The following is a 22,502-nucleotide window of genomic DNA, read 5'->3' as shown; positions in this document are numbered from 1 at the left end:
TAAATATGTACAATTACTACATACGTGTCAACTAAAAATAAAAGGGGGAACAAGGGAATGTTGGTTTAAGGGTGGCGCCCTTCCTCGTATTCTTCCATTGTCTGAACCAGAGATTGTCTGAACCAGAACATTACTGATACGATCTTCTCTGCCGAGGATGAGGCTGTGGTCACCACAAAGCGAGTCTCTGTAACTATATTAACACTTCCACACCTCAGGAAATCTCTCTTGGCTCTATCTTCCATTCCAAACCTCTCCCTGGGGTCCTGCGGTCCGTGCAATCTCACAGCCCAGTTCTCACATCTGCCCTATGCTGGGTCCCCATCACCTGTCACCTGTCACCACTGGATCTGTCCCCCAAACCAGCCACCTTCAATCCTCTTCCTGGTTTGCTTCATCCCTGATTTCTACTTCTCTCTGCTCCAATGCCTTAGCTTAAAGCTGTGCTAAGACAGTACTTGTCTCTACATCCTGCCTTCATCCTTGCAGTTTGAGTGTTTCCAACATCCCTCTTGGTTCCATCCTCTGCAGCTGGTGGCAAGTACAACCCCATTCTATTTTTCTTAGATTTACTGTTATGGGGAAATAATCCTAAGAAAATGTAAGCAAGAAGAAAGAACAGCATGATCTCAATTTTGTAAAACCATTTGTGTGTGAAAGCACAGGGAAAAAAGCCTGGAAGGAAATATGCAAAAATGCTAAGTAGTGGTTATTTCTGGGAGCGAGCAATATGCTACTTATATGAATGGCCAAGTTCACTTTGTGATGAGTGTATGACTCGGGGAAATTCTTGATTCTCTTTCCTTATATATTGCTTTTTAAAATCTCACCATGGTGCCAATGTGTCTCTTATGGTCTAAAATACCTACCCAAACCAATGGTAATAATAGCTATAATTTATTGAGTTCTTACTACGTGCCAAGGTCTGTACTAAATGCTTTACGTCATTGCCCGATTAAAAGATTTATGTGTAAAGCGCTGAGAACAGCAACTGGTGCTGAAACTATGATTACTGTCTCAATTAATTCTTATGGCAACTCCATGAAGTTACTGTTATTATCTTCACTCTGTAGAAGAAGAAACTGAGGTTTGGAGGTAATCTGCTGTGGGTACCACAACTAGTAAGTGGCTGAGTCAGGATTCATATTCAAGTGTGCCACCAAAGACTGGGCTCTTACTAAATACATTTTGGTTCAGGGGTTGCAAACTCAAATATCTACAGAGCCAGGCAAGTAACATGGGGCCAGGTGGTGACTTTGGCCAACTTGGGGGTTTGTCCAGCCAAAAGGGGTTGTTGCCACATGGAAGTGTCGGACAAGGCTCCCCATTTTTTAAGAGAAACTGTGAATCAGGTTTTCATGTGAAATATACTGAATTTTAGATTATAGCAATATATTTAATTTTAAAAAGTAAGATATGCAATAAAATATTTCAGGTAAAAAAAAAACAAAACAAAAAACACACAAAATCACAAAACAAAACAGTCTGTAGCCCAGATTTGCCCAAGAAGCCCAATATTATCTATTTTAGAAGCACTAGCCTGGATCCCAGAAAAGTCTAAACTCTCCTTTGCTTTCCACTTTGCCCACACAGGACAGAAACTTTAGGCCAGGGATCAGCAAATTTTTCTTAAAGAACCAGAGAGTAAATATTGTCAGCATTGCTGTCTCTGCCACAAATACGCAGGTCTGCCATAGTGGCATGAAAGTCGCCATTGAAACTATGTAAAAAATGGGCATGATCATGTCTCAATACAACTTTACGGATGCTAAAATTTGAATTTCATATTTTTTTACATATCATAAATATATTCTTTTGATATTTTTACAGCATCTGCAAAAAAACCATTCTTAGCTCATGGGCAGTGCAAAGATGAGTGATGCACAGGTATAGATCACTAAAAACTGGTGACTGTGTCTCCAGAAACTACTGGTATTAGTTGGTTCTAAGTCCTTAAGTCACCTTGAGTAAGCCCATTTCACAAGCAGATGTGGGCATGCGTATGGTTCCTAATTCCCACAGTGACGTGGATGGATCTGTTTTAGTAGTTTTTCCATTCCATCTTCACCTGAACCTTTCTTCCTATGCGCTGTTTTATGGAGTATGCAAAATAGCTAGCAATGAGGTAGTACTGCTGCCAACACCCTTGGCCTGCCCAGTGGCCCCTGGCACACATCACGACAAAAGCATAGTTGATGGGAAACTACTGGTCCAGTGCATTGACACAAATAGATAGCAGGGGATGGACAACAAAGCTATCATAAAGCCACCTGGCAAAAAACTCTGCTTACAACGCTAACACTTGTTGAACAGAACACAATTCCTAGAGTGGTTAGAAACTTTGGCTTTAGAATCAGCCAGACCTACACTTGAGTGTACCATTTACTAGCTGTGCCCTTGGGCTGACTTTGCTAAACCTCAGTTTCCTCATTCATAAAATAGGGATCATAATACCAGGCACATTATGAGGCTGTTTTGAGAGGTAAAGAGGATAAAGTATGTAAAATACTTAGAATGGCACCTGGTATACAACAAGTGCACAATGTGTGTTGCTCATGATTTAGTACCCAGTCAACTGAAAGGAGATAGGGCTTAAAAACAAACAGGAATATGTGAATGAAACTCTAAAATCTGAACAAGAATAAGTAAGGCCTTTTTTCAATATCAGGGAAGAAATTGTGGGTCTGTATTTCTTCTAAGAATTTCCTTGAGTCTTCTTTCCTGATCCCCATTCTTGGTCCTGAGTCTATTCCTTGTCTGGTAACCAAGGAGATGTTCCACATATTTCATCACATTTATAATGAATGCCCCTGGCTTGGAGTCTGCTTGTAGCAGGAATTAAATATATGGCACTTTTATTATTATTAGATAATAATAGACATAATGATAGTAGACATCATAATAATGGCACCATTCATAGTGCAATGATGAAACCACAGGCTTTGCAATCTGGATTCTGCCACTCACCAGCTGTGACACCTTCATCTCCTCTGTGATCCACCATTGTATTGTCCACAGGAAAGAACCCAAACTCCGTAAAAATAATTTGAAGAGGTTAATTCTGAGCCGAATATGTGCGACCCTGGCCCGGACAGCCACTCCCAAGAAGCCTTGAACAAGTGGTCTCGTGCAGGGGTGGGGAACCCATGGCCTTCTGATTTTAAGATTGTTCTTTTTAAAGCATCAAACGAAGCAAGAAAAGCTTCATCTATCTCTACTGCACCCCTTTTAATAAAAGGATTTGTTTTGTAAAATTTGGATTCAGTCAAAAGGCTGCACTTAAGGACCTAGAAGGCCACATGTAGCCTTAAGGCCGCAGGTTCCCCAATACATGGAAGACATATGTTAGTTTGGCCCAAAAAGGCAGGACATCTTGAAGCGGAGCATTACAGGTTATAGGTTTAAAGATTCTTTGATTTGTAACTGGTGAAAAAAAATGAAGCTTTGTCTAAAGGCTTGGAATGTTTTAAGTTAAGGAAGTCTGTTGGCCGGGCGCAGTGGCTCACGCCTGTAATCCTAGCACTCTGGGAGGCCGAGGCGGGCGGATTGTTTGAGCTCAGGAGTTCAAGACTAGCCTGAGTAAGAGCGAGACCCCGTCTCTACTAAATAAAAAAAATAGAAATTATCTGGACAACTAAAAAATATATAGAAAAAATTAGCCGGGCATGGTGGCGCATGCCTGTAGTCCCAACTACTCGGGAGGCTGAGGCAGGAGGATCACTTGAGCCCAGGAGTTTGAGGTTGCTGTGAGCTAGGCTGACGCCACGGCACTCACTCTAGCCAGGGCAACAGAGTGAGACTCTGTCTCAAAAAAAAAAAAACGGTTTTTTTAAAAAAAAAAAAAGGAAGTCTGTTAATCAGAGACAAGCCACCAGACATATATCCAGACTCAAGTGATCCATTAAGTAAATTGATGACCTACAGCTGTGGTTCAGGCTTTGTCTTGCATAGCCTTAGGCCGGTTCATGAGCTGCAAAGGACATCTCCAAGAAGGGAAGGGAGCATGCCAAGCATGTCTGACCTCCCTTCTCCTGGCCAGCAACTCAGTAAATAAGATAAGCAATGTGAGGTTTCAGCTATGTGCCTAGCCCACTGGAAGCACTTAATAAGTGTCAGCCATTATTGTGACATGCCCAGAGCTTCGCAAAAATTATCTCACGCTCATGTATGGCCTTACTTCACTTACAATAACTGCTCTGAGATACAAGCCCAGCTCTGTCTGATTCTGAGCCTTGACCACTTTCCACGACACCACACCGCCCCTCCCTCCTCTCCATGCTGCCTTCCTCAGCAGGGACCAGGACAAGAATGCATCATTTCATGCTGTGTTGTGGCGAGAAGTTTGGAAAATTGTTTGTCATTGATAGGAACTGCAAGAGCCATTAACTGTCCCCAGAGATTGGTTAATTGGCTAGTTAAACAACACCCACAAGGATTACCAAACACCCACAACCGAGTTAAGTCAAGTTTATGCTGAAGAAAGGAAAGGAAGTCAGTGCAGACAGTTGCTCCAAGATGCATCCCTCAGCCAATCTGTGGCTCCCGAGGGGGTGAGCCACACAGCAAGAGACAGTGTGAGCTGTGATCTTTGGGGAGGGCAGAGAGGGAAGAGGACGGCCCTGTGGTCAGATGTGAGCACTGCTGGGGAGAGTGGACTATGCCCAAATGCCTGGATTCAGATCTTGCTTGGAATTCTGGCTCCAGTACGTACCTGAGGGATTTCAAGCAGAATTCTTAAGCCCAGTGTCCTCACCTGTAAAATGGGAAGATCTAATAAGCTGATGTACTTAAATTCCACCTGTTTTTTCCTTCACTGATCGGGGGAGAGGAGGAAGATAAGAAGACAGTCCTCATAATCGGTGCTTATGCTTCATGGTTTTTCACCCTTCTACTTGAGTGCCAACATCACACAAAATCTAAGCAGCAACAAATTTCAGTCTTCTGCTTTTTATTGTTTATTTTTTGCCTCTACTGCTCTCCTTTTTGTGCCTTAAAGAAAGATGCGGTTGGGCCTACCTTAGACACAGCCTCCAGCAACCAGAAAAAGGATCTGCACTGTGGGGGTGAGGACCCAGGCTGGGCCCCAGAGGCCCTGTCTCCTCCCCCTGGCTCAAGACTGTATTTGTTTCCACAGGGGCTTTCCGAGGCGTGTGCAAGAAAATCGATCACTTCCCTGAAGATGCTGACTATGAACAGGACACGGCTGAGTATCTCCTGAGTAAGTTCCCGAGCTTCTTGGGTGTCCCCTGGTGGCAAGGGAATAGTCCCTGCCATGACTCAGCTCCCTCTGAGTTTGAGGTTTCTCAGTATCCATCCCTAGAAATGGATAAATGCAAAGGAGCTTCAGATGCCACTAGACAAAGACATTCAAGTGGTTCTGATATCTATGTCTCTTTTCATTCCAATGAACCAGAAATAGAAAGGAAAGGAAAAAGTAGGTGAGTCAAAACCAAAAGGTTCTTTTTAGTCTGCTTAGGAGAAAAATGTAAGGAATTTTCTTGAACTTGAATACAAGTTTTCGCCTTCCCCAGGGGGTTGATTTGAGGTGCTAATGGGCACAGCGCTGATGGGTGAGGTGAGGTGCTAATGGGCAAGGTCCCAACGGGCAAAGCCTGGGAGAAGAAATACAAACCAAACATCACCTCTCCTTTGACTTCCCTTCAGTTTCAATTCCACTGGGACAGGACCAGTGTCTCCATAGAATTTTTCCAAGGTCAGTCACCTGGATATGACACGAACTGTCACAACTACAGCATGTGGGAGCTAGTAGAGTGTGGCGGCTTTGAGCAAGCCTCCCGGAATTGGCTTCGACCCTGGTTTGACTCCCTACTAGCTGGATTGGCCCCTGGGCAAGTTGCTTCACCTCTCTGTCTCTTAAATTTCTTCATCCATTCTGAAATGGAGATTATAATATCATCTATCTGACAGGGTCATGAAAATGAAATAAGCTAATGCATATTACACTTAGCTCCGGGCCCAACATGCAGTCACGAGGCAATAGATGTTAGCTCTTGCTTGTTGCATGGGATTAGCAACAGCAAAGTTCAACTGCAGACATGGCCTTACATTGGTCTGGACTCAGAGAGAACTTGGTTTGGGATTTAAATGTGATTTCTTCAGCAAAAAATATATATCCAGTTCACGCAAAAGGAAAATGCTAAGGCATTGACTCATTTGCAATTCAGGAGTGTTAAATTTAAGGTGTTTTTTTTCTAACTGCCATTATAAATAAAAACTCCAAGTAATTGTCCTATTCAGATTACGTTTGTAGCTCATAGCTTAAGAAGAGTGTTTTTAAAATTAAAATCATTTATAGCTTTAATCACGCCTGCTAGGCTGCAGATGGCTATGGATCTTAATCATATAACAATATAAGCAGTGTGGTCAATGTGAAAGGAACATTTGTTTTCAGGCTAACTTTTTAACACAAACATATCATTTATCCCTTTTTGGTCCTTATCCATCCAGTAGGATTTATTCAAATGCCCTCACATCAGCAGCTCAAAAGGATTCAGTGTGGGGAGGAAAAGCCACACATAGAGACGTAGCCTGACCAAAGTTTGGGGTTAACACACGGGTTGCTTGGACGTCCTCAAAAGAGAACAGCTTTATGGTCATCACGAATGGAGTTTTCCTGGAATGCCCATTGTTTTTCTTTGTTTTTCTTTCCTACTTTGATAAAATATTTTCACGTTTGCTCTGTTGAAGACTAAACAGAACTGTGACTTCTATTTCCAAGCTGGTTTCTGGAGTCCTTCTGAGAGGTCAATTGCTTTTCCAACAAGGCATTTTTCTCCCTTTTGGGAAAATGGGGTCCTCTGTTCCTTCATCTCCCCTCACCCCCACCAGATGGTCCACCTAAGCTTCACCGAGAGCCACAGAATCCAGCTAAGGTTAAGGAGGGGCCTTAACAAGCTCACGGATTTCCTGCTGGGAATTCTGGAATCAATCCCTGACCCAGCCACACAGGGCCAGGGGTGTGTCCCGAAGGGATCTCCCTGCCCATCCAGTGTTTATGCTTCCAGTTCCTGCCTTGACCCCTGCTAATGGAAAAAAAGACAAACTCCATAAAATAATTTAAAAGAGGTTTATTCTGAGTCAATATGAGTGACCACAGCCCTGGAGAAACATAATTTTAAGAGTTCCTGAGAAAGTGGTCCCAAGGTGATGAGGTTGGTTTAGTTTTATATGTTTTGGGGAGATGGGAATTGCAGGTAAAATCATAAATCAATATATGAAAGGTATATATTGGTTTGGCCCAAAAAGCTGGGATATCTTGAAGCAGGGGCTTGCAAGTCATAGGTGGATTTAGAAATTCTTTAATTGACAATTGGTTAAGAGAGTTAAGCTTTGTCTAAAACTTTGGAGTCAGTAGGAAGAATGCCTAAGTTAAGATATGGTGGTCTGTTATCTGTCATGTGATACCATGCCAGCAAAAAAGACCTGTTTAACTAGATTTTATGCATTGAAAGGCATGATTTAACCCTTGCCTTGCATGGCCTTACATCTTGTTTATAATTTGGTATCTTATTCCCTTAAAGAGTCTGTTTTGTCAGTCTCATGATTCCTATTTTAACACTAATATTGGTCAATCATTGTGTCTAAACTCCAAAAGGGAGGGAGTATAATGAGGTGTGTCCAACCTCCCTTCCCTTCATGGCTGAGAACTCAATTTTAAGGTTTTTCTAGGGTCCCCTTGGCCAAGAGAGCATCTATTCAGTCAGTGGGGGACTTAGGATCTTATTTTCAGTTTACACCCCCAACCCTGGTAGAACTGAGATTCTGCATATTGATTTTTCTGCTGTTTTCTCTTTCTCATGTGCTCTTTGGGGTAGATGACAGCTTAAACCCACAGCAGAAGGTTTAACAGCCCACAGGTTCTGTTGACTAGAAACTTCTATAACACAGCATTAGACTCAGCAAAGTCTTGCTCAGACCCTGATGGTGGAAATTCACTCGAACAAGCTCACTTCCCCATCCTTAAGACCCTAACTTAGCCCCAAATAGTTTGGGGAGAAGAAACAGAGAAGGAAGATAGTAAAACCTCTTGGTTCTGAAGCCACCATGTGTTCAGTGGGCTAAAAACAAATGCAGAGTGGACTCCAACTGACTTGGGAGAAAATAGCTGCCAAAAATGTCCTGTCTGAGGCAGACAGCTGTAGCCAGAGTTTATAGAATCTGCTCGCGTTTCATCTGTGGGGCAAAGAGTGGAGTCTGGCCACCAGTGAGTTGCCAAAGAGTCACTGCGCCATTTGGGAAACAGTCACATTTACACAACTCGTACCCACGCATTTCATATACACACTTTTATAACCAACCCAATTCAATAGCTTTGGACATTCATATCATTCCTTAGGGCATACCTCAAAGGCTAATCATTCTTTGAAAATTTTTTAAAAAGATATTCTCTTTTTTATCAATTACACTCATTCCATTGAATATTTGAACAAGTCCTGTCAATACACAATGCAAATGATCCCTTTAAAGGTTAGTTCACAAGATACAAACGGGTGCTTGAAACCAGTTGAGGCAGACCCACCGCTAATATTTGTGGGGTCCCAGGGCAAGGGTCCAGTTGGAAACCCACAGGTCATAGGTGTAAATTTTTAGAAATTATAAGTAAGCTGTGCTGACAGCTGAGCCTATTACAAATAAGCTACACACATACCCAGGACCCCAGAGCCCACTCCCTGGGATTGTCCCTCAACCTGGGGGCTAAAGGAGCCACGGGGACCAGCCCTGCCTTCTGCAAGCCTGCATGGTAGCCAAGAAAAATTTTCAGAAGCTGGCAAGGACATTGATCTAATCACGCCCCAGGGGGTCAAGGCTGCCAGGATCCCCTTCCCCGATGCTTGGCTTCTCCCAGCAAGATTTCTAGACTGTTTAAAACCCCTCCCAAAACCTTACCATCACAGCAGAGAGGTGAAAGGAGTGCAGTTATCTGGGACCTAGACTGCCTGGACCCCACGTTGGGTAATTTGAAGCAGCTGCCTTGAAACCAAAGCAAGGACCCTTCTATCTTCTGCTCATTAAGAGAACCTCACCCCTGTGTGCCCCAACCCCACACCCCAGGTCTCCCCCATCACCCCTCCCAGGCAATCCCCGTGGACTAAATCAGTTACCAAACTTTCAGAAAACTTAAAAAAACAAAACAAGCAAACAAAAAGTGCAAAGAGCTTGGCAGTTAGAGCCTGAGCCATTGACACGCAGTAGCAAACAGAGAGGGCTGGAGCTAAACCATCAGGGAAACACACAGTGCACGTGGGCGGGTAGAGCCTTGAACGCCAAGTAATGTGAACGAAGCTTTGAACCCCTCCATGGCCAAAGTGAACTCATGGCCCTCCCTGCCTACATGCTGCTCCTCCTGCAGATGCCATTTTGATCCGGAAGGGCTCCAGCATTCCCTCACCGAGACTAAACACGCTCACAGCCCACAGCCAGTCCACACGCAAATTCCTTTGGCTTTACTTTCAAAATATAAAATACACTCTGAATCCGACAACGTCTCCCCAACTCGTCTACCACCCCAGTCCAAGGCACAGCGGGCTGTAGCCTGGGTTCAAACAGGGCCCCCCCTCAGAAGGGCCCCACCCTTGGGTCAATGGTCTGCTGTCACCATCTTGAAATTCTTAACAAATCTGGAACAAGAGGCCTCACATTTTTATTTTGCAAAAGGCCCTGCAAGTTACATAGCTGGTCCTGCCTGTTGTCTCCACTAGAACCTGAGCCCCATGAGGACAGGGCCCCTGGAGCTTTTGTACAGCAGTGAGCACAGAGTTTATCCACCTGGTACATTCTGGCCTGGACCTACTGGGAAATAGTCTTATCTTGGTTGGATAAATACTGGTATCCCCACCCAAGTCCTCTGCCAGGACATTAGGACCTGTCCATGATCCTGAAACTACGGCGAGGACACAAGGGCTTCCAGGACTCATCAACTCCTCACCAGTGTCCATTCTGAAGGGCAGTGCCTGTGTCTTGTGTGTTAAATGTTGCAGCTAATAACCCAGCACCCAGCACTGCACCTGGCATCTAGTAGGTGCTCAAGAAATATTTGTTTTGTTTTGTTTTGTTTTGAGACAGAGTCTCACCCTCTTGCCTGGGCTAGAGTGCCGTGGCGTCAGCCTAGCTCACAGCAGCCTCAAACTCCTGGGCTCAAGAGATCATCCTGCCTCAGCCTCCTTGATAGCTGGGACTACAGGCACGTGCCACCATGCCCGGCTAATTTTTTCTATTTTTTTCTTTTTTAGTTGTTTGGTTAATTTCTTTCTATTTATAGTAGAGACGGGGTCTCGCTCTTGCTCAGGCTGGTCGCAAACTCTAGAGCTCAAGTAATCCTCCCGCCTCGGCCTCCCAGAGTGCTAGGATTACAAGCGTGAACCGCCGCGCCCAGCCAAGAAATATTTGTTAAATGAATAAATAAATACATTTGTTCATTCAGTGACTAAAAGGGTACTAAATGGGCATTGCCAGACTCTGTCTGCAAATGTAGGTATGTGCTGGGAAAGATTTTGCATTTGGATGAGTGGTGTGAGGTCTGAGAGAAGTCCCTGTGTACAGGTCTGGCTACATAATTTGCAAATGAAAATCCCAGGCTCCTGGTTCAAAATGCAGGCAAAAAAGGCCTTTTCCTTTTTTCTGTGATCCCTCTTGTGACCTATCATGGTGTTTTTAATTTGCTGTTTAATATCACACTCCCTTGGGTGTGGGGGCACTCTCTAGGTGAGTGCAAATCTTCCCAGGGACCTGGAGCTTGTACCCACACCTGATTTTCCTGTGTTCACGGCTAGACCCCCACCAGGGGCACAGGTTGGCAGTAGTCACAGGGCTGAGGCTGAGGGAGTTCCAGGGAGGCCTGGAGGTGGGAAGGTGTTGGTGGTGGGTGGCAGGTAGGGAGGTGGGGGTGCATAGCGGGTGGATAGGGTGGTCCCATATGCATCAAGGCTCCAAGCCTCCAGCGCATGCACCATTGTCCCCTGAGATTCACAAAGCACACATTAAAGGGTACAATCGTTAAGACTCTCAGGATGGTGGTTGCAGAACACTGACCCCAAGCCCGGAGCCTCCTTCCAAACACAGGGCCCTGAGCAACTGCACTGGTCTCCCGCCCACGCACCCCTCTGTGCTGACTTCCCCTCGTGCAGCCCCTGCCCACGGTGGGTGGATCCGGGGGCTGGCTGGGTACAGGCAGAAGCGTTTTCCTTCTCTCTGCAGGGGCTGTGAGGGCGTCCAGTGTCTTTCCCATCCTCAGCGTCACGCTGCTGTTCTTCGGCGGGCTCTGCGTGGCAGCCAGCGAGTTCCACCGCAGCAGACACAATGTCATTCTCAGCGCCGGCATCTTTTTTGTCTCTGCAGGTGAGTGTCTGGCCCCCAGCCCTGATCTTTTCACAGACACCAAAACAAAGCCAGGGCTGTGTGGAGAAGCAATGCTATTCGGGGCTCCCTCTGGGGAAAGAGCAAGAAAAAGTGCAAGTTGTCATGCTAAGGATAAGAATGCAAAGAATTTCATTAGAACCAAAGATGCCAAAACTCCAGCTAAGGGTGGCATGAAGCAAAGACGGACAGGGAACAGGGTGTCAGGGTCAGGAGAGAGAGAGACTGATTAACAGGAGCATGTATGTATATGTTTATACATGTGCTAGGTGTGAACGGAGAGACTGAGTCAGTGTGTTTTAAAGGGCTCCACCTTTCTGTTCACTTGGGCACGTTCGCACACCATCTCTGGCCCTTTGTGGTATGTGTTTGCCAGTTAACTATTGTTCGCAGCTTTGCAAGCACTCACATCCTCGTATCACTCAAAGTGTCTCTGGGAACACGGTAAAGACCAACAGCCCAAGATGCTCTCAGGGAGGGCCTTGAGATCAATAGCAGACCCAACCAGGAGGCGGCCCACGGTGGCAAGGCGGACCAGAGATAATCTTCAGAAGAGGGTCCTGTTCTCTGCCTTCTCTCTCCTCCCTTCTCCAGCCCTCCTCTGGTGTCCTCATCTTCCTCAATTTCCTCTGGGTTTTCATCTTTCCTCTCATCCCTTTACCATCACTTTTCACCCCACCCCTCTCAAAGGTAGATCAGTGCTGTCTGGACGAAATGCTTTAGAGAAGCAAAGAACAAGGCAGAAATGGGGGAAGATGGGGCTTGACTCTTTGGTGATGACCTTCAAACTTTGCACAGGAATGGCAGAATATTTATTGAGACGGGAACGATGCAGGTGAGAAGGAGAGGCTTGCCCTCCCAGATCTGAATGCTGGCTCCACCAAGGGGACCTTGGGAAATGTGACCAACTCCTTGTAACTTGGCTTCCTTGACTATAACATGACAAACAATAATAGTATCAACTTCATGGGGTTATTGGAAGCAGACTGAACAGAAAAAGCACAGCATCATTTTCTAGTATTGGAAAAGCAAAAATATAGTTCCCAAGTCTAAAGCTCAGCATCCTGGTGCCCTGTGGAACTTGCTTAGGTTCCTTCCCCACGGTTTTCACTTCTGTGAAAGGGGAAAGTGGGACCGTCCAGTTCTGACTCTCTAGAACTGACTCCAGCAGAGACCGGAGAGGAGGCTGCCACCTTGCCCCAGGGAATGTGGTCAGCCCAAGGGTGGTGGTCTCTGACCGCTCTCTGTGTGGACAGATGTCAACAACTGGCAAACCCAGGGACTTGCCTGGCTTTGAGACACCGTGCTGCCACTGATGGCCCTGACCAGACCTTATAGGCTCTGCTGGATCCGGAGGATCAGGACTGATGTTGTGCTGACGTGAGAGTTTCCTAAGAACAAGAGAAGATCATTATTTTGTCCCCCAAGGGGATTGTTAGGCAAGAGTGTGTCACCAGCCACTTTCTTCTTACAAGAGGTGTTGTGTGGGATGGCAGGTAGATTAGACGCATAAGAACTGAAAGCGCATGGGTTCATGGAGAAAGCCCTGACAGGAAGCAGGAAGCTTGGGGTGTAATACTCAGCCCCTCCACTAATCTCCCCAAGCACCCCTAAGATCCTCAGCTTTTCCACCTCTAAAATGAAAGGAGCAGAGAATTCAACCCTCTCTAAGTCTCTGTTTTGCTCAGCTGCTCTAAGGTTTGTGGTTTCAAGCAAGCAATCAAGAACCCATTTTTGAGCACCTACTGTGTGCCAGGTTCTGTGCACAGTGCTCAAGAGCATGAGCTCTGAAGCCAGGCTGCGTGGTACAAAGCTTGGCTCCTACTTCCCTGCTGTGTAGCCTTGGGCAAGTCACTCAACCTCTCTGTGCCTCAATTTCCCCATCTGAAAAATGAGGATAGTAACAGCCCCACTTCTTGAGTCTGTTGAGAGGATTAATGAGTTGGTATGGCTAAAGTGCCCAGAAAGGTGCCTGGCATCAAGTATGTGCTCAATACATAGTAGCTGTTGTTATATACATTGTACCATTTAATTCTCACTGTCAACTCAAATCGTTCACTTGTTCAACAAATGTGCATTGTGCTCTCCCTATGGGTCAGGCTCCGAGCTAAGAGTTATGGGCATAGCAATGAACAAGGTAACCCTAGTCCCTGCCCTCAGGGAGCTTGCAGTCTAATGGGTGGAACAAAGTGATTGACCATTCACATCGTGTTTTTCCCGAGCCTTCTTACTGAAATCTAAATCCACCATGGCTAAGAGTTCTGGGTTCAAATCTCACTTCAACCATTTCCTAGCTGTGTTTGACATGGAAAGTTACTTAATCTTCTCTATGTCTGTTTCCTCATCTGAAAAAGGGGGATAATTTTTTTAAAGGCAGGCCTATTGCAATGATTAATTGTGATGGTGTATACAAAGGCTATGCACAGTGCCTGGCATACAGTAAGTGCCCTATAAATGATTGATGACTCACTTGGCTTCTTGCCTCCTTTTACCTAGTCTGACATCCGAGCCTCTCTTTAAACTTCTCTTTCTTTCTTTCCTCCTCTGACCCACCCAGCAAGACCTCCTTTTGGGGCTTCCCAAACTTTGCCACCAAAATTTCCCAGCTGGCAGAGGAGAGAGAAAATATGGCTCTAGGGAATCAGGGGGCATCGCTAGAAGCCACCTTCATTGAGCCGATATGTCTCTGAAGTCTGCCTCCCATTTAACTTAAAAATTCATGTGAATTCTGCTTTCTCCTTCCTATTATATCCAGGTTCATTTTAATATAAAAGAATGGTCTTCCCTACTAATCTTCAAGCCAAATTGACACTCCAGGAAGAGAAGCCGTTTTTCATCCTGCGGTTTCTTGCAGCCTGACACAGAGCTGGAAGTGTCAACCTCCAATATTAAGAAACAGCTCATAATGAGAACTTGCTGCCTACCTGCTGAATGCCCGTGTGGATAGAGCCAAGAGGAGACAGGGCGGAAGCAGATGCTGGCCCTTTCCTCTGGGGGCAAGTTCTAGATGGAGTATGATCAGAAGTCATATTCAAAATATTAATAACCCTAATGCATGTGCGCCAGCCAATCAGAATGGTAGCACTGGAGCAGAGTCCTGTGGGTCCTGTTACGCTGAGCTTTAATCCTTTGGTTGCTCGACTGTAGGGAGATCGAGGGGATGCCCAGGAGGAGTATGGAACATGCCACAGATGGAGAGAGGACTCAGGAGGCTCTCAGAAATGGTTGCTTACCAACTGGTGTTGGGAACTTAAATGAGGGACAACCCCCATGTAGCACCACCCTGTACAGGTAGCCTAAATTTGGAGGTAAGCAGACGCCAGCTGGTGTACCAACCTCCATGAGTCATTGCTGGCACCAAGCCCTGGATGAGGCCCTTGAAGCAAAGGGACAAAAAGAGACATTTCTTCCCCTTTTGAGCAATAACGTGAGAAAGGTAGCCAGACATGGGCATAGCCCTCCAAATCTACTGTTTCTTCTTACCACTCCTTAGGGAGTCGATTCCTCTCCAGTGGGCTGAGCAGCTATTTCCAATGCTATTCCGTTGGCACTTGGGGAAGCTAAGCCCGCACACCTTGTTTATTGGCGATAACAGCTTCGTGTTCCCCAATTCCTGACATTCAAACAACAGCTGAGCTAAAGCATTGTCTTATCCTGTGCAGATAAAAAGACTTGGTAAGCTAATGTCCCTTCCCCATGGGGTTTATTCATTCCCCAAATTGTAGCTCTAGACCCATATGCATTGGACAGCTCCATTTGGACTCTCCATAGGCACTTCCAACTCAGTGTATCCAAATCTCCCCTTTTTTCTAAGCCTGGTCTCTTTGCTGCCTCTTATTTTAGCTCACGAGCCTTCCAATCGTCCAAACTAAGACCCCAATCAGTCATTCTCATTTCCTTCTCTCACACTCCCTGGTCAATGGCTTTCATCTCCTAGCTCATCCCTATTCAATTTTCAGGATCCAGCTCAAATGTCACCTCACCTTCACTGCACAGAGCTTAGTCCTTCTGTCTCCCTTTGCTCCTGAACCATTTGGTATGTCTCTGATAGAGCTCTTACCGCATGTTGCTGTGACTGCATTTATATGTCAGTCTCTCCTGCTAATGGTAAGGAATTCAAGGGCAGGGACGTGTATCTTGTTTGTCTTCCTCATGACTTAGTGCCAAAGATTAAGTGTTGATGGAACAAACTGCTTCTAAGGGGAAATAAATGTATTCTGAATTCTATTGCACTTGTTGTAGGAGGAGGGTGTATTCCTTAGCTGAGTGCACACTGCCTGGGACTGAGCAGCAGAATTTTTCATTTCCCAAGAGATAGACCATGCAAGAAGAGCTCAGTGGTTGGATTTCCCAGCTCTAATCCATTCTCCTCTCTCCCCGTTACCTCCACATTTTCTATAAATATTTCAAGACTCAAAGTGACAGTCACCTCTGAGCTTTATAAAAGATGTGTTTTTCTTTTTCCCTCCTCTTAGGGTTAAGCAACATCATCGGCATCATAGTTTATATATCAGCCAACGCTGGAGACCCTGGGCAGCGCGATTCCAAAAAAAGTTACTCCTATGGCTGGTCCTTTTATTTCGGAGCCTTCTCTTTCATCATCGCGGAAATTGTAGGAGTGGTTGCCGTGCACATCTATATTGAAAAACATCAGCAGTTACGTGCCAAATCCCACTCGGAGTTCCTGAAGAAATCTACTTTTGCCCGCCTCCCGCCCTACAGGTATAGATTCCGGAGGCGGTCGAGTTCTCGTTCCACCGAGCCCAGATCCCGAGACCTGTCCCCCATCGGCAAAGGCTTCCACACCATCCCCTCCACTGACATCTCGATGTTCACCCTCTCCCGGGACCCCTCAAAGATCACCATGGGGACCCTCCTCAACTCTGACCGGGACCACGCGTTTCTACAGTTCCACAATTCCACGCCCAAAGAGTACAAAGAGTCGCTGCATAATAATCCGGCCAACAGGCGCACCACGCCCGTCTGAACTGACCTCTGGCCTCTGCCCCACACCCAGCACAGCCTTGGGGGAAGTGTACAGAGATGTCTCTGAGGTTGCATGGCATGGTCCTCGTGATGGTATTACTTTTTACAAAGAATGAAACCAAATGGACTCAGCCCTGCCCCACATTTGCCTGTCCACCTCCGAGTCCCAGCCCTCCATCCCTCTCTCACTTTTCAAGCCAATCTTTAACGTCAGTCCTCTCTCCGTATCTGTGCCAGATGTTTTCCTTTCTTCCTTCTTTACTGGAAGGACCTTCACATTCTTCCCTCCTTGGAAGAGGACTTTACTAAAAGTCACAGGTGGTGGCCAGGGGGGATTTCCGAATCCCCATCAGGTGCGTTCATAGCTGTCCCCATTGTCTACCCACACAAATCCTCAGGAAACCAACCGCCCGGGCGGCCCTGAGGGAGGCATTCACCTTTCCGTGTTAGAAAAACATGACCAGAAATCAAAGATGTCAGAGCCCCGAAGCAGCTAATGTAATAAGCACTCATGTTATTAAAGGTTTTGCCTTGTCGTAACCCACTGAGCTGCGGGAGTTTTGTTTCCTCTGGGTATTTCCTACACAAACTCGCTCCCCCGCCACTGAACTGGCTCATCTCTGTCTTGAAAGCTGGGCTTTGCTCATTTACACTCTAGCGACTAGGAGTGACCCCTCTTCACCTGTTGAAGCCAGTAAGGTGTCCCCCACAAATGCCAGAGTCGGTGTGTTTCTCCACTTGAATCCCTGGAGGCTACCTGGGGGTGAGCCTGTGAACACTGGTGTTGAAGATCTAACTCTGGCAAGAACCTTGGGCAAGTCACCCAAGCTGCAAGCCTCAGTCTCCTCCTCTGTAAGATGGAACATGATAATAGTGCTCTCCTTCGTAGAGTTGTGAGGTTTAAATAAAATATCATATGTAAAATGATTAGCACATTGTAAATAATATACTTTTAAATTTTTTTGAATGGATTCTAGGCAGAGTAAGCATTGTATTAGTCTGCTTGTGATGCTGTAACAAAATATCATAGACTGGTAGCTTAAACAACAGACATTTATTTCTCATAGTTCTGAAGGCTGGGGAGTCCAAGATCGAGGTGTCAGCAGATTCAGTTCCTGGGGAGGGCTCTCTTTCTGACTTGTAGATAGCAGCCTTCTTGCTGTGTCCTCCCATGATGAAAACAGCAATCTCTCTCTCTTCCTCATTTTATAAAGCCCCAATCCTATTACAAGGGCTCCACCTTCATGATCTCGTCTAACCCTAATGACCTCCCAAAGGCCCCATCTCCAAATACCATCCCACTGGAGGTTAGGGCTTCAACATATAAATTTTGGTTGGGGGAGGGAGAGGGGCGTGGCCACAATTCAGTCTACAGCAAACATTGCTGCAGGAAAATAAAAGCCAAAGGAAAGTTATTTTATATGGGGGGAGGGAGAGAGTATATTTTGCATAGGCTCTGAGGGCTCTGGGAATAGAGAGTGGAAGGACATTTGAATATTTTGAATATTTGATTTAGAAAGCGTGAGGAATATGTCACCTCTGCCAACAGTGACTTCCTTGAGAATTTATGCCATTCACCCAGGACTTCAAACTTCCAGGGAGCCTTCCTACTTAGGGTTCCAGCGTTCTAGGAGGCAGGATTACGGTCCTAAGAACTCACACTTATCTAATGATGCAGGGTGCCAGGCTGTGTTCTAGTGCCTCACACACAGGAAATCATTTTACCTTCCCAGTGAGTAAGATATTATTGATCTCCCCATCTTATCAATGAGGAAACTGAAGAAAGAGGGGTTACATGACTTACCCAGATTTTATCCCCACTATGGGACAGAAGTCTTGGGAAACTAGTAACTTGCTCCCACTCATGCAGTAAATTTTATTATCAAACGTGCACTAGGAACGATTCATTGCATTCAACACTTAACAGTCACTGCATGCAAATGACACTCACATACATCAGATTATATCATTTAATCCTCAAAGCAACCATGTGTAGTAGGAACTATCATCTCCATTTTGGCAGATGAGAGAACAGAGGCTCAAAGAGTAAGCGTCTTGGGTGCTAATGAGCAAAGCCTGCGTTCAGATCCAAGCCTCTGCTTCCTACATCGGATGGCTACCCCAGTGTCCCAGCATTTTCCAAATCTTAGTCATCTGAGTACCACTCTTAGGAAGTTTTTCATATCCACATACCACATAAACGATTATTTACCTAATGTTTTTCTTTAAACTTTTCCCTTTAATAAGTAGATTTTGAAAGGGAAATTTATATCACTACTGGGAAAGGAAAACTGGAATTCCTTGCCATGAGCAAAAGGTAACTGAGAAAATAAATACAATAAAAACAACACGATCACGCTGCATTCTAGCTGTCGCTTGTCCTAAGCTGAAGACTAGCTGCCAGCTCTTTGACAAAAGGATATAACCGAAGTGTTAGAGAGGTGTTAAAAGATATTCTAGCACCAAAAGAAGATGCTTTCCTTGGCTTAATCAGAAGGACCAAAGGAGAACCCCAAAGGGAATACCTTTCTCACTGTGTCATCCAATGCTTTATGACACTGCGGCCGTGCATCCTATCACATCATCTCCTCCCACTCTTGGGGAAAAGTGGCTCCTGTCACCCTTGGAGAGGGACAGATCTGAGAGCTGGAACAAATAGGTGATGAACACTGTGAACAGGAGGAGGCAGCATCCAGACACCCTGGGAACTAGGAGTTTGTCAAAAACAGGCCATCTGGGGAGTTGATCCAGGGTGGAGAGAAAGGTCCCAGGGTCTTAACTAGCTGGGCGTCTGTCCTGGGGGCCAAGTATGAAGCCCTTTTGCAAGGGCCAGAGAGCTGCAGGAGAGAGATGGGCGCGTGAGCCCTGGAAGGACCCCCTGCACCGTCCCTGCGAAGCTTCCACACAGCGAGCCTCAGGGTACTTTTGCTTAACGACTGCTCGGCGGGACCCAGCTGGCTGGCACCAAATAAATATTAATATCGGCACTTCCAGGTAGCAGCCGGGATTCTGGCCAATCCTTGCCGTGCAAATCCCTGTGGAGAACATTCACATTCACTCAGGCACCACCCTGTGTGCCAAGCGCTGTGCCATGAACTTCACTTATTTTGTCTCGTTTAATCCTAATCTTGTGGTTGGTAGTGTTGTTAAACCCACGGGCTCGATGTTGAAACTTGCAAGTAGACAGCAAAGCAGGTACACAAACCCATGTCTGTCTGACTCCAAAGCCTATGCACAGCCACTCTGTAAGCTCTCCTGGTCACGCTTCTCAAATCTCTTGCTCCATCACCGAGTTCTCCAACTCCTTCTTCCCCAAATGCAGTCTCCTTTTTTCAGCTCACTCATTTCTAGACCAGCAGGTCCTTTCACCAATCTCAAGACTAGATGCTTAGGTTTCTCTTTGACGGTGTTTTAACGTGCAGCTCCTGAAACTCATCTTTTGCCAAGTTATGTCTCTGCCTTTCGAGAGGAGAGAGGCAGCTCGGCATAACATTGAAGCACATGAACTCTGCAGCTGTATCTGTCCAGATTTAGAATCCCAGCTCTGCATTTATCAACCAGAGACCTCCAGCAAGATAATCTCCCCGTACCTCAGCTTCCCCATCTGTAAAATGGGCACAAAAGTAGTACTTACGCCATAGGTTTGTTATGAGGATGAAATGAGCTTATATTCATGAAACACTTGGAAAAGAACTTGAAACATAATAAGCATCATATAAAAGTTATCTATTATTATTTAATGTGGTTCTCAGATTTACATTTTTTTCCATTTGGGCCCTTTTCTACCTAGACAATCTTATTTTCCAGATCTTGTCAGCACACGCTTCTGCTCTAATCAGGTCCATATCCACACTGCACCCTGGCTATATCCACACGTATTCCCAATTCTCTGCCTTTGCCGATAAATGTTCTCCCTGTCTGAAATATTTTCTCTTGTCTTCTTCAAATCTTACTCATCTTTTAAGGCCAAGATCAACCCTCATGCTTTCCAAGAAGTCTTTAGTGACTGCTCAGGCCATCCAGTCTCTCACTTCTTGGCATTCGTTCATTCATTCATTCAACCCATATTATTAAGCACTTACTATGTGCCAGTGCTATTGATTGGGTGTTCGTCCCCTCCAAACATCATGTTGAAATTTGACCCCCAATGTTGGAGGTGGGGCCTAGTGGGAGGTGTTTGGGTGGGTTGTGGGGGCAGATCCCTCATGAATAGATTAATGCCCTCCCTGGTGGGGTGGAGGGAGGGAGGGAGTGAGTTCTATTAGTTTCCAGGACAGCTAGTCATTAAAAAGAGCCTGGCACCGGCCCTGTCTCTTGCTTCCTCTCTTGCCATGTGATCTCTGCACACATTGGTTCCCTTTGCCTTCCGCCCTGAGTGGAAGCAGCCTGAGGCTGTCACCAGATGCCCAGTCTTCCAGCCAGCAGAATCGTGAGCCAAATAAACCTCTTTTCATTACAATCACCCAGCTTCAGATATTCCTTTACAACAACACAAAACAGATTAAGACAGCCAGAAGCAGCTATAATCCGGACAGATATGACTACTGTCCTCATGGAACTCTCAGTCTAGTGGGGGAGAGAAACATTAAACAAGTGAGCACACAAATCGACACCATTTAAAGATGTGATCTACGCCATGAAGGGAAAATATAATGCAAAATATACAGAGGAATATAAACAGGGATCTCTAATTTTGCCAGGGGCTCAAGGAAGAGGAAGTGACATTTAGGATCAGACCTGAAGGCTAAGAACAGTAGCATCAGATGAGGGCAGAAGACAGAGCTGGGTCCAGAGGATGCAGCATATACAGGCATGTCAAGGATTTTGGATTTTGACTCTAAGTGCATTTAGAAGCCACTTAACAGTTTTTAATCAGGGATATATTGGACACTATCTAATATGTATTTCAGAAGTTTAGTAAGTTAGGCACCCCGTGAAATACTCATTTCCTTAATCTCACCTCTGGAAATCGTTCTTTAAGGGCTTGTATCATTGCCTGCTTTGTCTACCCTAGTAGGTAAATATGACCATGTTCTGGACGTGATTCTGCCTCCAATCACAGCTGATTAAATCACAAGATCACACCTGATACGAGGCCAGCCAGTCCATTCATGGGGTGGCCAGTGGCTAGGATTTGTGCCTGGGCTCCAAAAGGTCAGCTGTCCCAATTAGATGATTGCTACTGGGATTTTCTTTTCTTTTTTTTTTTTTTTTTTTTTGAGACAGAGTCTCACTCTGTCACCCTGGCTAGAGTGCCGTGGTGTCATCTTAGCTCACTGCAATCTCAAACTCCTGGGCTTAAGCAACCCTCCTGCCTCAGCCTCCCAAGTAGCTGGGACTACAGGCACCTGCCACAATGCCTGGCAAATTTTTCTGTTTTTAGTAGAGACAGGGTCTCGCTGTTGCTCAGGCTGGTCTTGAACTCCTGAGCTCAAGTGAACCTCCCACCTCAGCCTCCCATAGTGCTGGGATTACAGGCAGGAGCCACCATGCCCAGCCTCTACTGAAATTTTTAAGTAAGAGACACAGAAGGCAATCACTAGCTGGCTACAGGGACCAGAGCAGAAAGGATATGAGGGAGCCAGCCATGGGGCTAGGGCAGCAGCAGTGGGCCAAATGCAAGCTGATATTGTTTAAAAACAGTTTGGTAAAGAGAGGAACACCCTGCAAAGGCTTCCCATTGTACTTAAATAAAATCCAAAGTTTTGCTAGCATCTACAGGGTCTTGCATTATCGAAAGCACACTGACCTATTCAACATATCCCGTGCTACTTTCATCTCGCTACCTGCACTACAGTCAGGCTGTCGTTCCTTTTCAGTTCCTTGGTCAAGCCAAACATTTCTGTCCCAGGGCCTTTGCACCTGCCATTCCGACTGCTTGAAATGTCTTCAGTCTCTCTATATGGCTGGTCCTTTATCATCCTTCACATCTGAGCTGACAAGTCACCTCCTCAGAGAGGACTTCCTTTGCCAGCTCTGTGAAATAGATAGATCACCTGTTATTCTTTATTAGAGTCCATGTTTATTCCCTTGATAGGGCAAAAGTTTGTAATATTTTATTTTTGTGGATTTCTTCACTTGTTTTTTATAGGTTTCCCCACAAGAACATAAGTCCTTGAATGTATCCTCCATGCCTGATATGG

General features: G+C 45.6%; 1 protein-coding gene across 1 annotated transcript in view; it reads left to right on the top strand.

Moving 5' to 3' along the window:
• CACNG3 (calcium channel, voltage-dependent, gamma subunit 3) overlaps positions 1-16,904 on the top strand; it is an 87,514-nt gene extending 70,610 nt beyond the window's left edge. The window contains exons 2-4 of the mRNA XM_012644953.1: positions 5,135-5,218; positions 11,215-11,355; positions 15,849-16,904. Coding sequence (XP_012500407.1) covers positions 5,135-5,218; positions 11,215-11,355; positions 15,849-16,360 — 737 coding nt within the window. The 3' untranslated portion in view covers positions 16,361-16,904. The remainder of the gene's footprint in view (positions 1-5,134; positions 5,219-11,214; positions 11,356-15,848) is intronic.
• Positions 16,905-22,502: the final 5,598 nt, after the last annotated feature.

This window comes from Propithecus coquereli, unplaced genomic scaffold, assembly GCF_000956105.1.
Source record: "Propithecus coquereli isolate 6110/MARCELLA unplaced genomic scaffold, Pcoq_1.0 Scaffold223, whole genome shotgun sequence".
In the NCBI taxonomy this organism is placed as follows: Eukaryota; Metazoa; Chordata; class Mammalia; order Primates; family Indriidae; genus Propithecus; species Propithecus coquereli.
This window is presented reverse-complemented; position numbering and strand designations above follow the sequence as displayed.